At 43.2% G+C, this 17,391-nt stretch overlaps 1 protein-coding gene across 13 annotated transcripts in view; it reads left to right on the top strand.

The window, feature by feature from the left end:
• The window catches only part of NRXN3 (neurexin 3), a 1,902,419-nt gene that overhangs the window by 532,610 nt on the left and 1,352,418 nt on the right, over positions 1-17,391 (top strand). For 8 of the 13 annotated variants that reach the window (XM_030884921.2, XM_045287970.1, XM_045287968.1 and 5 more), the window contains 2 exons: positions 8,585-8,886; positions 15,105-15,266. In XM_030884921.2, the coding sequence (XP_030740781.1) occupies positions 8,585-8,886; positions 15,105-15,266 (464 nt within the window). Of the gene's footprint in view, positions 1-8,584; positions 8,887-13,222; positions 13,247-15,104; positions 15,267-17,391 lie in introns of all 13 variants that reach the window. The other 5 variants (XM_045287967.1, XM_045287966.1, XM_045287962.1 and 2 more) reach the window with 1 other exon arrangement.

Raw genomic sequence — 17,391 nt, 5'->3', positions numbered from 1 at the left:
TATATAATATATATATATACAGAGTAGGACTGCTCCATAGGGTTTCTGAGGCAGTAAATCTTTCTAGAAGCTGACTGCCTCATGTTTATTCTGGGTACTGGTTGGTGGTTTTGAACCACTGATCTTTTGGTTAGCCACCCAGCAATTAACCCATTATGCTACCAGGGATCTTTTGGGGGCTTCAGGGATCTACCCAAACTCTATTGCTGTTAGCTGCTACGGAGTCTGTCTTTGACTTCTGGTGACCCCATACACAATGGAACGAAATGCTGCGTGGTCCGAGGCCATCTCCAGTGTCTTTCAACCTTCCTCATGCTGCGACCCTTTAATACAGTCCCTAATGATTAGTGACCCCCCCAACCATAACATCACTTTCACTGTTACTTCATAACTGTACTTTTGCTACTGTTATGAATCAGGCGACCCCTGTGAAAGGGTCATTTGACCCCCAAATGGGTCGTGACCGACAGGTTGAGAACCACTGCCATATTGGTTGTGGATCTGACTATTGTGATCCATAGGGCTTTCATGGGCTGACTTTTGGGGCAGTAGATCTTCAGGCCTTTTGTTTTAGTCTTTGTTTGGCTGGGGGGACAGTCGCCCATGCATTTCAGTGGAAGTTCCACTGAGTCCTAGTTAACATCATAGCAATCCTTGAACCTCCCCTGACAGATGGGTGAGGATGTACCTGAGGTTCATTGGCAAGGACTTCAATCCAGATTTCTTGCTTAGAAGTCGAGATTTCTCCCAGTGAATCACCACTGCTCCTACCTAAACCTAGACGTGCTCCAATTTCCTCACATCAGTGTAATCAGAGCAAACTGACCTCAGAGAGTGTTATTACAGCAAAAATAACTTTATTAAGAGAGCGTTTGGAACTACACTACACATTGAAAAACAAAGTCCACATGACACATTCTGGAGTTACTATCATCTTCAGCCCTTTATTTGTAATATGCCATTCCCCCCTCAATTTTTGCCTCTGGTCCTTGATTTTTCTGAGGTGGCACTTAGTCTATGGGGCTACAAACTTTGACTTCTGTCTTTGGGCTTTAGCCTGCCAGTGTCTCTGTCTCTCAGTTCCACAGGCTGCCTCTGGTTGGGATAGTTTGCTTACATACTTGCCCAGTGAAATTCAAACCCCACCCCAGGGGCATTTAGGATGAACCAGCTCTAGGAATCCATGAACTTCCTGTGTACCAATTGACTTCCACTCATAGCACTCCATCTGAGTCAGAGTAGGACTATGTTTTCAATGGTTTTTAAGGATTGATTTTTATAAATCATTTTATTGGGGCTCATACAACTCTTATCACAATCCACACATACATCAATTGTGTAAAGCACATTTATACATTTGTTGCCCTCATCATTCTCAAAACACTCGCTTTCCGCTTGGGATCCTGGAATCAGCTCCTCATTTTTCTTCCCCTGCTCCCTCCTCCCTCATGAACCCTTGATGATTTATAAATTATTATTTTATCATATCTTACATTGCCCGACGTCTCCCTTCACCTACTTTTCTGTTGTCCATTCCCCCAGGGAGGAGGTCACATGTAGATCCTTGTAACCGGTTCCCCCTTTCTACCCACCCTTCCCACCTCCCTCCTGGCATCACCACTCTCACCACTGGTCCTGAGGAGGTCATCTGTCCTGGATTCCCTGTTCCCAGATTTTTTTAATAAGCAGGTTGCTAAGTTTAACATCGAAGCCACCTCAAGTGGGCTTGAACTTCCAAACTTTTGGTTGACATCCCATCATGTTAACCATTTGTGTTACCCATGGACTCCAACCCATTGGCAAAGTAGTGCACATATATTCCCATTAGTAACTGATCTCCCTGTCTTTATCTCTTCCTACCAAGCAGACCTTTCTATCCTCTCAATAAAAGGATACACAGTTCCTCATGAATTGTAGACCCAAGCCTGAATTTCTTAATTCCAAAGTCCAGTTTGGGATACTAACCCATCAAGTTCCACAGGCACCATTAGACAGAGATGTGTGTTTGCCCACCATTCTTAGATTGAATAGCAAGAAAACCTTAAACTGCATATATTAATCCTCTGGCATTTCTCAGAGAAACAGAGCTGCTGTTATATAAATCACTAGTTTTATTTTTCTTTTTGTTTGGTATGTGTGTGTATGTAGAGAATGGAATTGAATAAGTGCTTGTTAATAAATATATATATATATCAGCCCTTGGATTAGCAAGCTATTTGAATAGATCAGTCCTTTATGTATCTTGTACAAACTGATTGCTTCATACATATCTAGATTGCATCTAATGTTTAATCAACCGGACACTCACAAATAATGGGTGAATATTTTGTTGTCATAGAGTGTTGAGTTCTGTTTTTCGTGCAGTGAAAATAGCATTTTTATTTCAACACTTATACAATTGATTATAAACTTTGGGGTGATATAATTTAAATGGATATAAACACTCCATTAGCTATGTCAGTGCCTATTCTTTTGCCAAGTTGTAGCTTTATGCTAAGCTGTTGTACACTGTGCTACATAATTCCCTGAATTTTTTCCCTCTGTCCATTTTTGCTTGATTGCATACAAGGTTCCTACACTGTCTCTTCACCCTCCTTCTCAGAATAAACACTGTGTCTATAAGACAGATTGTGGGCAATATTGCATCTTACTAATGGAAGTTCGAGTGAAGTGAATGAATTTAGATATGTGTGTTTGCCACCATTTGGTTTTGCCTCTTTTGCTACTTACAGTCCCTGTGAATTCAGTATGGTTTTCACGGTGATAAGAAAGTGCTTATGTCTCAGCAACTTGAAGGAAAGTAAGATTGTCTGGGAGAGTGGGGAGGGCGGTCTCAGGGGGAAAGTATCATTTGTTGCGTGTTTACAAGGGAGTCATTTCATCACAGCTTCCACTCTTCTTTTAGTACCTTATCTGCATTTTTGAAGTCCAAATTAAATTTTTAAATGGTGTAAATAATTAATGCACTCAGCTGGTAACTGAAAGGTTGGTAGTTCAAGTCCACTCAGATGTGCCTCAGATGAGAGGCCTGGAAATCTACTTCAGAAAGGTCGCAGTCGCTGAAAGACAGCCATAAAATGCCGTTTTGTTCTGAAACACGTGGGGCCACCCTATTCTTTGGCAACTGGTTAAAGACTAGTCCCAGCCTTGGCAATGCCCTTCACACCCCATCGGGAGGAAATTACACCATGAATTAAGGGCAACGTCATTTTGCTGATCTAGAATATGATTCAGGGGCACTGTTGGTCTGACATTGGTTGACACAGGGGAAGAGCAACAGTTGGGAGGTGCTTGCCTTGGTGGCCTCCTCTGGTCTAGGGGGAAATTCATCATTGAATGGAGATTGGGAAGGTTGTGAACTGGGGCAGCAGCTTTCATTAGATGCTTGCAATGAAAGGTACTAAGATACATGAAATCTTCCCTGGAATATTTGCATAGAGATTAGCATAAATATGCATGAAATTTACATAGAGTTTCTCCCAGCTCTCATGTTGGTTATAGTTCTTATTTATTTCTTGTGGGATTCTCTCTTTTTTAATGAAACGTTCCCCACCTCCAGCCCCCTCTGACTTTCCACACAAAAGAAACTTTTGTTTCAAACACATTCAGATTCCTGGGGATCAGAGACACATTTCTTTTGGTGAGCAAGAGTGATCTGCACAGGGCGTGAGGGCTAGGTTCCTGGTCAATTTATCCAAGGTTTGGAACAGTCTGTAAATCCAGGTATGGCTCCCCAGAATCATGTGTGGCTTTGAGAAATGGGTTAGGAGCATGTGGCATAGCCAGAATGGTGAGCAGAGGGCACCCGAACCAGCCTCCCCTGTATCTGACTCACAGCGCATCGTGTGTCAGAGCAGGAGTGTGCTCCATGGGGATGACTTACTGGAAGCAGCGTAGCAGGTCTTTCTTCTGATGGATCTCTGGGTAAATTGATCATCTTCAACCTTCGCTTGGAAGCCCGGTGTGTTAAAGGTTTTGACCACCCAGGGCTTCTGGGGAAAAAAAAGGTGACTGGTGCTTGGGAGGAGGCCGTCCAGAGGCCTCTAGGCAGTGCCTTAAACTACCTGTGTGGATTTGGGTAACTCGTTATCCTCCTCGGGCCTCAGTTTCCTCCTTACTAAAAGAAGGGCACGGGACTGGCTGATCTTTAGTATTTCTTCTAGTGCTAAAATTTATTATTTTGGCAGACTCCTTGATCTAATTATACAAAATCTATTAAGCACCATCTAGAGCATTAAATAATGTCCAGGTGCTGTTCTGTCTTGTGTTCCCCTCTTGAAGGGTACTTGGTGATTCATTTAAGGCTCTCCTAAGAGGCACCTCTTTCCTTGCTCATTTCTCTCAGTTCAGTGGGCACACAAGGTGTAACTTAAATGTTTATAGAAGACACCTATTAATATGCCACATGGAGCACCGAGGGCACACACAGTATTTGCGTCTGTGGACATTCAGGTCTATAGGGAAGAGCTTAGAGGTGATGGCTGCTTTGATTTGTCATCTCGTTCTCTCAATCAGGGTCACCTCCAGGTCTATGGAGCGAGGCTTGTCCACTTGTATGTTAGCAATGCCATTTCTTCACAAATGAATGGAGAGGTCATGGCAACAGGCAGTGATTAGGGCCTCGGTGGATCTGTTTCAAACACACAGACAATATTACATTTCTACTTGCTGTTCTTTTCTTTGACTAATTTTGGTAAAATGCATCAGCTATGAGTTATGGTTTGAATATTATTTGATATTTATATATGTTTAGCTATGAGCCTTGGTGGCATAGTGGTTATGTGTTAGTTTACTAACTGCAAGGTCAGCAGTTCAAAACCACCAGCTGCTACTCAGGAGAAAGATGAGGATTTCTGCTTCCATAACGAGTTATAGTCAACAAACAAACAAACAGAGTGATAGTCTGATAGTCTTGGGAACCCACAGGGCCAGTTCTTCCTTGTTCTATGGAGTTGCTTTGAGTTGGAGCAGACTCGATGGCAGTGTTTTTGACATGTTTGAGCTATATTGTGGCCATGTAGGGATAGACATACCCTTTCAGTTAGATCTGTGTGCCAACAGATACACATTCATCTCATTGCCATGAGTCCATTCTGATGCACAGTGACCCTGTAGACCAGAAGAAAGCTGCCCCTGTGGGTTTTCGAGACTGTAAATCTATGGAAGTAGAAAGTCGCATCTTTCTTCAGCAGCGGCTTTGAGCTGCTGAGCTTGTGCTTAATTACAAGTCCTAACCCACCATGTCCCTATAGCTTCTTAGCATTCATGGGTAGACACAAATCTTTGAAGCCTCTGGAGACTATACGAGAAACTCGCTTTCTTCTTTTCCTGAAGAGTGAAGTTGAGGTTGATGTTTTAATGTGATCATTAATTAATAGTATGTAGTGAGTGGTCATCTCACCACTCAGTTGATGAAGGGACTCTGCAAATGAATTTTGGGTTTTCAGATCATCCATAGAATTTAGAACTTAAGCTCTGATACAATTACTTCCTCAGTTTTGGATTTTATATTTAGAATCCTTGAATCGCACAGGCCGGTGTGTCTCTTGAATGTGTACTTAGTTGACACCTCACTGAGATGGCTGCTTGTTTTCAGACATTTCTGTAAGACCCTGGATGCTGTTCTTTCTGATAGCCTGCCACGATCTGATTTCTTCATCACATTTTGCTCTAGCACCCATATCTTCAGTGGTCTTGTGAGTTCAGGTACCCAGTCGGGCTATGTCACAAGAACTAATTGTTCTTATATCAGGGCTATGATTGAGAACTCAAAATCCATTCATATATCTATTTGGTTGTGGGTTTTTTTGAAATTTATTTATTTTATTTATTTATTTGTTAATAGTTTTATTAGGGGTTCATACAACTCTTATCACAACCCATACATACATCAATTGTGTAAAGCATATGTGTACATTCATTGCCCTCATCATTCTCAAAACATTTGCTCTCCACTTAAGGCCCTGGTATCAGGTCCTCTTTTTTTCCCTTTCCTCCCCCCTCTCCCCCTCCCTCATGAACCCTTGATAATTTATGACAAAATAATAATTTATCTATTTGCTTTTAAAAGTCCCTGAATCACCATTATCATCTTATTGGAGTATATCATAAATCATCCCATGAGGCATAAGGAAATTCTATCGATAGTATCATTAGTTTAGTTATGGCACTGGATTTAAAACACTGCTGAGAAAAGAAAGCATACATGTGGAGGACTTCTTTTTTAGACTTAATGAAACATTGATGCGTACATATTCAAAATTTAAATGATGAACCAGGATGGTTGTATTTGGAAACAAAACTTTCGGTAGCACTAATTTACAAAGGCAGGACCACACCTGCTAGGGTCACACATGTCACAAAAAGGCAAAGAGGGCTTAAAAACAGAAAATATAAGTTGGTCCTGGGTTGCCATTCATTGGAAACCCTCAGGCAATGGATCAAAACAAAATCCAAGTCCAATGACAACCACTAGACTTGGGGTAGCTGTCATCTGTTCTTCCACTAGAACAGTTCCGCCGTAAACCTCGCATCGTACCCACTGGTCTTTAGAGCAGCGGTTCTCAACCTGTGGCTTGCGACCCCTTTGGGGATTGAATGGCCCTTTCACAGGGGTTGCCTGGTTCATAACAGTAGAAAAATGACAGTGATGAAGTAGCAATGAAAATAATTTTATGGTTGAGGGTCACCACAACATGAGGAACTGTATTAAAGGGTTGCGGCATTAGGAAGGTTGAGAACCACTGTTTTAGAGGGAGCTCTTGTGACCCAGTGGTTACTTGTTGGCTGCCTAACTGCTAAAGAATTATGGTCTCATAAACTTATGGGACAGTTTTACGCTGCCCTATAGTGTCGCTATGAGTTGGCATCAACTCGATGGCCATGGATGAATGTAGGGGTCTTGAGAGGGAAAATGTGTATCTAAATTTCTGTGGTTGGCAGTTTTCTTACATTCATAAGCTGCTCTTGATGTTTCTGGCCAACCATGATAGGACATTGGTCAGTTTAACCAGGCTTTTTGGCAGGAGAACAAGTGGAAGTCCATCTACCTATATACTTTATATCATGCTTATATAATCAAACCAACAAATGACTAAGATCTATCAGGGGGATTCTAAAAGTCTATGGAAAAATAAATTAAAAGATCATCAATTTTTCCCCAGGGGCTTTTTGAAGTGCCTGTGGTCTGCCCTCTTACTGTGGCCTTTTATAATGTTTATAACTACTTAGAAAGTCAAATGAAAACTTGGAATTTTGGGGTTCTTTGGGAAATGGTGGCACACAAAGAGCAGCTCTCGGGTCCTCGGGCTATAACTTCTCTCCCTCCTCCTCCCACCCTTGATGCCATCATGGATCACAAGGTATTTTTCATAAATGCGCAGGAGTGAACCACTCCGTGTGGAAAATTCTGTCCACAGCCCTGAAAACAGCCTCTTTTAAGTACTATTCGGGCCTCACCAGGATATGTGTACTCCAGAAAGATTCCGAGATGAGCCACGCGCACACACCATGTTAACAGCCTTGGCATCTCTGTGCAGGGAAACAAAGGACCCCAAAGAATTATCGGAGTTGGCATTGACTCGATAGTAGTGAGTTTGGTTTGGGGATTCTTTGTAGAGCCCTGGTGGCAGAGTGGTTACCAATTGGGCAACTAACTCCAAGGTCAATAGTTCAAAACCACCAGCCACTCCATGGGAGAAAGGGGGACTTTCTACTCCTATAAAGAATGATAGTCTTGGGAACCCACAGAGGCAGTTCTCCCCTATCCTATAGGGTCACTATGAGTTGGCATCACATCAGTGGCAGTGGGTTTGGTTTTTGGTTTTGAGTATCGAGAACATCCATCTTGAAGGAGAGTGTGGACTCCCGGTGAGCCATCGTCTGGGTTGTGTGGTCATCACAGCAAAACATTCATGGAGAAACTTCATGTTGTTTTCATTCCATTTTCCCAGCAAATGTTTTCAAGCTCCCTTGTATTGCTCTGTGGTCCAAACACCCCACCCAATTCCATTCTCTCCCCCTTTCCTAAGCTGCTTGCTCATCTTCTCAGGTCCACCCACCTATTCAATAGCTCAGTCATGGTCCACTAGGTTCAGGACTCTAGCAGAGGAACTGAAGTTAGCTGTGTTATTAATGGAGAGAAATCGGAGCCAGATCTTTCAGGGGAATTGATTTTTAGTTATTGGTCAATAAAAAAGTACCTAAGGCTAAAGAGTCCTTTCTCAGGCCAGTTGTTTTATCCATTCCAAATTAGCTCTTCGACAAGCACTTAAAAGCCATTACCAAAGCTAAAGTCATGTAAGCTTCTCTTGACCTGTTTGCGTGACGTTTCCCTTAAGGTTCGTGTTTGAGGAAATCTGAAGGAAAGGCAGCAAGTTCTACTGTATGATGTTTGTTGTATATCCTCGTGCAAGCAAATAACTTCTCTGTAATTCTTTTTCAGTTATTCTCCCCTGGCATTTAGGTATATGCAGGTGGGAAACAAAGGGGGGATGTGGCAGCAGTAGGGCCTTTGGGACCTCCTTTCCTGTTACTGACTCGTGCCAGCCCATGGTGACCCATTCCCTTTTCCCTCTTCCTACAGCTCGAGAGGAGAACGTGGCCACTTTCCGGGGCTCCGAGTACCTGTGCTATGACCTGTCTCAGAACCCGATCCAGAGCAGCAGCGATGAGATCACTCTCTCCTTTAAGACCTGGCAGCGTAATGGGCTCATCCTGCACACTGGCAAGTCGGCTGACTATGTCAACCTGGCTCTGAAGGATGGCGCAGTGTCCTTGGTCATTAATCTGGGGTCCGGGGCCTTTGAGGCCATTGTGGAGCCCGTGAATGGCAAGTTCAACGACAACGCCTGGCATGATGTCAAAGTGACACGCAACCTCCGGCAGGTAATGGTTGAAAGGGAAGAATGGTGGGAAAGGCACTTGCTTCTTCAGCAGTGGGGCAGGAGGTGTATGGAGCAGGTGATGGGGGAGGTGGAGAGGCAAGAGATGCGGATTTGAGATGTCAAAGCCTCACTTTCTCCCAGTCTTTGCAATTTCACTATTAAATTATGTTTCCCTTTGTACTTCCATTCGCTTATTATTAAAGGGGGGAAAGCCCTCTGTTGTGTAGATAATAAAAGTTATGTGTACTTTCATCCCTTTTTTTTATCATTTTCTTAATTACATTGGAATCTTATCGTGTTATTGTTGAATTTAATTAGGAACAACATTCTGTTTCAGCAGCTTGGTAGATTTCCCACATTCTTTGACTGTATGTTTATTTTTTTCTTTTCTCTCTAATTAAGTTAGCCACTGCCATGAAGCCATGATTTTAATTCCTTCCAGACAAATCTTCCCTTCTCTCTTCCTTTTTAGTTTATCACCTTTTCCACCTTAATTTCCCACACACACACCCTCGTGACTTTAACCTCTAACCTTAGCATGGATTTCATGGGCTCTCTCTGAATTCCTCTGTTTCTCTGTACCTTGGCGCTGCGGCCATCCTTTATTAGTCTTGTCTCTACCTCCGAGATCTTCGGTTGGCTGGGAGACCTGGAAAGTGGAAGGACCCACATACAAAGTCAACTTGGAGCAGCCTGTCCTGGTTCTGTCCGTGCTTGAGAACTGCTGTCACTTCCCGATTCAAGCACGCATCTCCGTCAGGTGACATTACTCTCAGAGAGCCTTAGCCAATCGAAGTGGTTTCCAAGTGACTAATTGCTCCTACGATTGTTAACAAGAACCGCATCTCAGCAGCCCCCCACAGCGGAGGGATACATTTCTGTGTAAAAGTCAAAGTCTGTGGGAGCCTTCCTTTCCCAGGTTGCCATTTGCACTTGGTTTGTCGACTGGTGGATCTGTCATTCTACCCAGTGGGGCAGCATTCATCGTTAATTAATCAGAAAACACAATGTAAATTTCCAGAAAGTACTTATCAAGTGTTCTTCTGTGATATGATGGATTTAATAGCTTCCCGTGGAATCGTGAAAGCACAAGAACTGACAGGTGTTTGCATGTTTACTGTTTGATAAAAAGCTAACCAAATGGTGCAGGCACACACACATGGAAACCAGGCAATAGCTTCAGTGTGCTTTTCTATGTGGACCCAGACAGAGGAAGCTGCCCGGCAGGGAAGATCTATCCTCCTTGTGTTGAAAAGAACACACATAGCAAGTGACATGAGACCTGGAGTCCTGGGACATCTTAACACACGTGGATTGGATATTTTGATTCGTTTTTTTGTTTTTCCTTCAAAGCCACAGAACATTATTGCTGATATTGTCACCTCAGTCTGACCCTCCAGGGACACATCCAGAGGACACAACTAGTAAGAGAACCCATATTAGATTTGCATTTGCCGAGATTTAAAGGATTGATATGTTTGAGCTGCAGAGTCTAAAACAACAGTAGACCTGTGACCTCTGACCAGTTTGATGTGAGGGTACACAACACCACCCACCCTGTAGGCGTTTGTCAGTTTAAGGTAGACTTTTCATGCACTTGAGAGCAGAATCAGCCCATAGTTCCCATGGACCCATCTGTTTCTCCCGCTTTCCCACCCCACACACTTTCTTGCCCTTCTGGAATGATTCCAATTAGCCTGAGCAAGTCTCACTTTTACTTCTACTTTAAAAACAAACAAAAAAAACTGCCACTCCAGTGAAATTCTTTAAACAAAGGGGAAATAAACCAAATATTAATTCAAATATTGGTGGTGCTGTTTTAGGCAGGCCAGCCAGAGACGAGCCAGCCTGAGTGGTTTCTATGCCAAGTTCTGAAGCCCAACTCCTCTCAGTGCCCTTGGATGAGCCATTTAACCTTTCTACACCGGTTCCATTTGTGAAATGGTGATTACCATCCTCCCCAACCATGTGTACTGGCTAAATATGCAAAGCACCTTATGTTCCAGAAGGATTATGAGCTCATCCATGGTCTGAGTGCTAGGCTTACTATGACATGCACATGATTTACAAGGCCAGCATTCCCTCTCAAAGGTGACTGTGTCTGTCTGGTGACAAGGAGGCAGTGAAGTAGAGCTCTCCATTCTACAGTCACCCTAGGGGGTAGGGCTATTTATTTGCAGGAAGTAGCTGTCTGTAGTTCCCTCAATTCTGACTCACATGGACCCAGGAGGGTTAGACTAGGACTATCCCATAGGGTTTCCCAGACAATAAATCTGTACAGGGGAACAGATTTCTTTCTCCGCTGGAGTGATTATTGGGTTCAAACCACTGGCCTTATGGTTAGCAGCTGAGTGCTTTGGCCACTGTGCCACCCAGAGTATTGATTTCTCTGGTAATGTGTACCTAAATTGGGTCTCATTAAAGTCCTTACTATATATGTTCAACCAAAGACCATTTGCTGAAAGAGATAAGAATCTCAGAAAAGCAGATTGGATTTTCCAACTGTAATCTTTTCAATATTGAATCACCTAAGAAGATTATTTTTTACTATTTAAAACATATTTAGGCATGAGGTTATTATTATTATTATTTTTAGTCCTCTGGGATACAATTGAAGGGGTGGTAGGCCCTTGTCTTTTGAAATAATTAAACTATAAATAGATTTATGAACATTTGCAATCCAGTTGATGGTCGTCTTGTCTTCAGTTGTGTAAGGCTGAAGGCGTCCTATGGCAGTACATTTCTTCTTATCAGAAGAAAGCTCACCTGGGTCTCATGGGTCATTCAATGACGAATGGAGCGGAACACTCTCCATTTTTTTTCGGCCATGGTCATCAACTCATGATCTGCCTTTGGTTCCAAGTCAAGGCCAAGGGCAAGTACTGCTTGGGGGATTTCTGAATGAAGGCAATAATGCAGACTGCCTTTTATAAAATGAAACTGTAATTCGGAACCACAGGATTGGGTATGGTGTTTTGTTTGTTTTGTTTTGTTTTAATGCTATCTAGGGGTCCTATTGGTGTAGGGGGTCTCATCTGCTAACTACAAGGTCAACAGTTGGAACTCACCAGGTGCTCCATGAGAGAAAAAGGAGACTTTTGGCCCCATAAATATTTCCAGCCTTGCAAAGTCAAAGGGCCAGTTTCATTCTGCCCTATGGGATTACTGTGGATTGGAAACGATCTGTTAGCAATGAGGGCTTTTTGTTCTCATTTCTTTTCAGTGACCCTGCCGGAACCTAGGTCATGAGCATCACATGAATTTCTTTACCTCCATACGGCACGTTATCAAATAACATACATAATACCAGGATTGTCAATCTACCAGCCACCCAACTTCTCAGCTCAGAGTGTATCAATAAGGACACCTTTAAATGAACAATGAGAAGACCAACTGTGGGTATTCTCCTATCAGGTTGAACCTGCCAGTTCTTTCTGCAATCCATCTAGGGTACTGCTTGACAGCTTGAGACTCATTGTTAAAGGGGATACGAGGAGAGAGCTTCCAACAGCAAGCATTCTGGCAAAGTACCAGCATGGTAACCCCATCTGGGTATAAAAGTCGAAGGCACCAATCTTTCTAATATATTCTTGTTACATGGGTGTTCTCAATTTAGAGGAAAGGAAAGAATAGGATGTTCTCTCTCCTTCTCTGTGAACACATCTACCAGAAAGGCAGGGACTGTGTGTCTCTTAAGCTTCCCTTTGGAAGCCCAGACTAAGCTACACAATGTAGCCTTTCTATGCTAGGTGTGATCTGCAAATGTTTTGAGTTCTTTTCTTTCTAGGAGAGAGTCATGATCGTCCATCATTTTAGTCAGAGTCAGAGGTGAAAAAAAGGCCCCCACATATTGGGATCTCAGCTCTTTCTGTCTGCTTATTTACATTGGGTAACTAGAAACACTGGGGCCTTTCTTTCAGTGCAGGTGCTACGTGTATGTATAAGAGGGTGGGAAGGGTCAAGACCCAGGGTGCACTCAGAAGAGCCCTTGAAATGTAAGTATGGTATTCTAACCAAGGTGAGGTTGGGTTGCAGAGCTATTTGGAAGAAGCTGGGACTTCTAATGACAAGGTGCAATGCAGCCCCTCCCCCAGAGGGAGCCTGGGTGGGAAAGTTTTCCATAGAGTCCTGGTCTCATTGTCTCCCCCCACCTCTCTCTTTCTGTGTTGGGTACCTTTTTTTGAAAAACTAACACAAGATCATTCATGCAATGTGTCATTTTACTAACCGACTAATGTACTAACACCCTAACGACTCATCTTTGTTTTCAGTTTTTTTAATTAACAATCGTTCTGTTCACGATTTTTTAATTTCCTTTCTTCCCCCTTTCCGCAAAGCACTCAGGCATTGGACACGCTATGGTAAACAAACTACATTGTCTGGTAGATATCATTCTTATTGTCTCTTTTTTTGGGTTTGCCGTGTGTTGCCCCCCTTCTCCTTTCCTGACCCCTCTTGTATCCTCTTTAGACTGGTTTCTTCTTCTTTTGATATTTTCATTGAACTATATGAAAACATTCTTTTTCCTTAAGAAGCAAAAATAAAAATGAAGACGGGAACTCACCTGTCCTGTCCTAAATATTTGGTTGAGTTTGGTGGGGACAATTTCCTTTCCTCTACTTTTTTATTTTGTCCCTTAATTTTTTTTTGGTGGGGGGGGGGGGAATCTCTGTTTAGTTAAATTTATTTTGTTTTGTGTTCAGATTGTGCCACATCCAAGTTACAGACTAGAGATTGCAGAAATTTGTAGTGCAGCCTTTCTTCTCTCTGTCTCTTCCTACCCCTATGGCCCTTCCTCCCCCTCAAGCCTAAGCCCTTGTTTCTTTCCCTTTGGAGTGGCTCACAACAGCCACAGGTGATCTGGGAAGGGTGGTGCCTCCTATACCTTCCTGACCCTTCTCTTCCCCCCTCCCCCCACTCTGGCTCAAGGGAGCTCCAACAGTTGTGTTCTCCATACAACGCTGCATGGCATGTTCCTGTCTCGTCTTGTGGACGTCCCCACCGGCATCAGAAACCATTCCCTCACAGCCCTACTCATTACTAACAAAACGACCACCAGCCACCAGTCCAATCCCACTCGCCTCTCTTTCTTTACTCACTCTTCTTTTTCATTGTCATCCTTCATCAATATTGGGGTTGGGTTTGGACTTTTTCTTTTCTTTTCTTTTTTCCAATGAGGGAGGCGGCAGGCAGGGCAAAGACTACCATTTAGTTTCTAGTATTTTGTCTCTCCTCACCCCATTTCCACTGTGTTGGAATAGTTTGTTCAGTGCATGTAAGTGTGCACTGGATTTGGGTCCCTCTTTCATTTCCTTGATTTCTTGTCGCTTTTCCCCACTCCCTGATATTTTTTTCTTCTGCCTTCTCTCATGGCTCCCAATCATTTCTGCATGGGTGTGTCAGTGTCTGCAGTGTGTGCATGCTTTTTGGTCCCTCTCTTCTCAGCCCTCTGCCCTTCTTGTGGATGTTGGGTGTACGGGTGCCGTTCCCCGCCCCCCCCCCCCTTGGGCATTCTCTTTAGTTTGGTTTCCTGCCTTTTCATTCCTTTCTCTGTGTTTGCGTTCCCTTTTGGATTTGGGTTGTTTCTTCCCTTGGTGGTGGTGATGGCAGCAGAGGGAGGGCTGGGGTCGGTGTCCTGGGGTTGTCCATGGCATGTATCATTCATGACACATCAGAAGCAAAGCCCTTCTTCTGCACTCCATGAATGCATGTTTGTCCGTGTGGTGTGAGACAACAAAGAAAGAAAGAAAAAGAAAAGAAAAAAATGATTTAAAAAATCACAACCAAAGGCCAACCCCTAACCCAACCCCATCGTCACACGTCTCCTTTGCTGTTTTTCACTACCACCATGAATAACTATCATTTAGTGAATAAATGATCATTTTACCAATGAACTGAGACAAGTGATATCGTCTGAGGATGGTTCCATTTTCTAGCCTGGCTCAAGAAAGACTGCAATGGGTAGAGCTAGGTGCGCAGCTTGGCGATTCCTACAAAGGCTCCCATGAATCTGCCGGGGAAAACTGGGGCTCGGGTCACAAGGAAGGCAGACTAGAAAATGGAACTTGGCTGCACATACCAAAATCAAATCTAATTAGAAAGAATACTTTCACCAACCGCGTAATGAAAGTGACGCTACAGGTAGGGGAAGCCCCCGGGTTCTGATAGAACAGTAAGGTCATTGCTGGGATTTTTTTTGTCCCTATGTCCCTCTACCAGGTGACAATCTCTGTGGATGGCATTCTTACCACGACGGGCTACACTCAGGAAGACTACACCATGCTGGGCTCAGATGATTTCTTCTACGTGGGAGGAAGCCCAAGCACTGCTGACCTACCAGGCTCACCTGTCAGCAACAACTTCATGGGCTGCCTTAAAGAGGTAAAGTCTACAGCATGCCACTGAGTGTACCCTATGACTCTAACCACAAATGAGATGTCCAATTCAATGCAGGGTCTGTCTTGTAAGCCTGTCCATGAGACCCCATGTTGTAGCAGGAAAAGACTTTGGACTGGTAAGCAGATGGCTGAGGTTTGGGTGCCAGTTTAAATTGGTAGGTGACCTTGGGTTTGCTATACAAATGCTCTGTGACTCAGTCTCCCCAACCCAACTAATGGGGACTCTTCACTTGTAGGTAGTAGCTGTGCATTAGACATTACATGAGATAGGAATGATGCAGGGGAAAACCCCTTTGAAATCTCCAGGCACTAGATGTGTGTAAGGCTTAATTGTGGGTCTTGTCAAGTAAGGAAGCTTCAAAGTGGCTTACTTTGTGGTGGCACGTCTGGTCTAAATGATAGCGTACAGATTATTTTACCTTTGTCACGTCTGTTGTTTCCAAGTGTCTCATTTATGGGAGTCCAAGGCACATGCAGAGACCATAATATTGACATTCAGAAGTTGAATTTTTCCTCCCCTCTGCTCCCTCAAAGCCAGGAGCTGTGAGAAAGCAGTGAGGCTTGGCTGTTTTTCATTTATCACCATTGTAACTGATATGTGGAGACCCCTGTCTGAGAGCCAGAGTGCTTTAGTCAAATGTAAGTTCAATCTCTAAGGTCAATTGTTGAGGCAAAAGAGTCAGGCTTGGTTTGGCAGATTTCTTTCTGAACATTCTGTCATCAGAGCTGTGCATTGCACATTTTGTTTCAGCTCAGCTTGATTGCCTACGATATCTCTCCCAGTTCCCTGGGGGGAGTCCTTGAGAAGCCAACAGTGTTCCCTCTTGTCGATGAAAATCCCTTGCGACATCTTATGAGCCTTCTCTCAGGGCATGTTTTATTCTTATTGTAGTGATTTGGAGTGTACTGAACATCAGTTATACAGAAGATGACTTCACACATGCATGCATTCCTTCAACTTGACTGTAAGCCATGCCGAGGCAGGGACTGTGGCTGCCATGGCTGCTGTATAGTAGGTGTACACACTGAGTCAACCAATTTATCAAATGATTATTGGATATTTCTGGGTGTGTTTGTATGATAGCTGAACTGGGTGGCTCTCTTCAGACTTTGTATTCCAGGCTCAAGGGCTTGATTCTCTGGAAATGAAGGTAAGATCTGAATTCTAGTGTAATACATTCTTTATTTAGTGTCACAGACCAAGTGTTCTAATTGAGTAGAGGAACTACACATTTTTGCTGAAGTCCCTTTTGGAGAATTAATGACATTTGAGTTGAGTCTGCTTCAATGAACCATGCGTGAATTTATAGGAAGTGGTAGAAAAAAGAAAAAAGAAAAACCAAGGAAAAAATCTCATTACAGTTTTGTATTGTTCTCAGTGTAAAAGGACACATCACAGAGGGGAACCTAATGAGTGCTTTCCAATGTCCGATGGCTCTGACCCAGTCCTTCTGACTTGGGGAACTCCACTGTCATTTGGGGCAGAATCATGGTGGACATAGAACACCTGTTCCCTGGGACTTACTTCCATTTGGGTAGAATAAAGGCTGTCAACTGAACCCTGAAAGGTTGTTAAATCACACAATGTTGGAATTGCTCTCTCATCAGAAATACAAAGGAACATTCCCATTAAAAGGGGCCTGGTCCATGAATGAGTTAGGCATTGATTGCTATGGTCTGACTATCCATTCTTATAGTGAAACAGAAATGGGTATGGAGTTTCTCCCTAGATATGATCTAGGGCTGGCCTCTAGGACTAATTTTCACTAATATTGAACCCTTTCTCAATTATGCATTAGGAGACCAAGGAGCAATTCTTCCACCACAAATCTTCAATCTATTAATCAGGACGGATGCTCCTGAACACTTTGAAAGAGGCCTCATAAAAGCACAGCGATTTTACACAGAACTCAGTGGATAGACTCCTCCACCCTTGTATACTCCCACAAACATGTGCCAACATTGACATCGTCCAGGTGGAAAGCCAGACGCGTTAAAAATCTGTGAGAAGTTTTATGTAGGAACGTCAAAGTTAAAGGTATTTCTGAACAAGTGTCAACAATAGGAATAACAGTTATGAATGTGAAGAATATGTGTATCTTCGCAAA

This window comes from Echinops telfairi, unplaced genomic scaffold (genome assembly GCF_000313985.2).
Source record: "Echinops telfairi isolate 266 unplaced genomic scaffold, ASM31398v2 ScPeMD7_18;HRSCAF=68, whole genome shotgun sequence".
Classification (NCBI taxonomy): Eukaryota; Metazoa; Chordata; class Mammalia; order Afrosoricida; family Tenrecidae; genus Echinops; species Echinops telfairi.
This window is presented reverse-complemented; position numbering and strand designations above follow the sequence as displayed.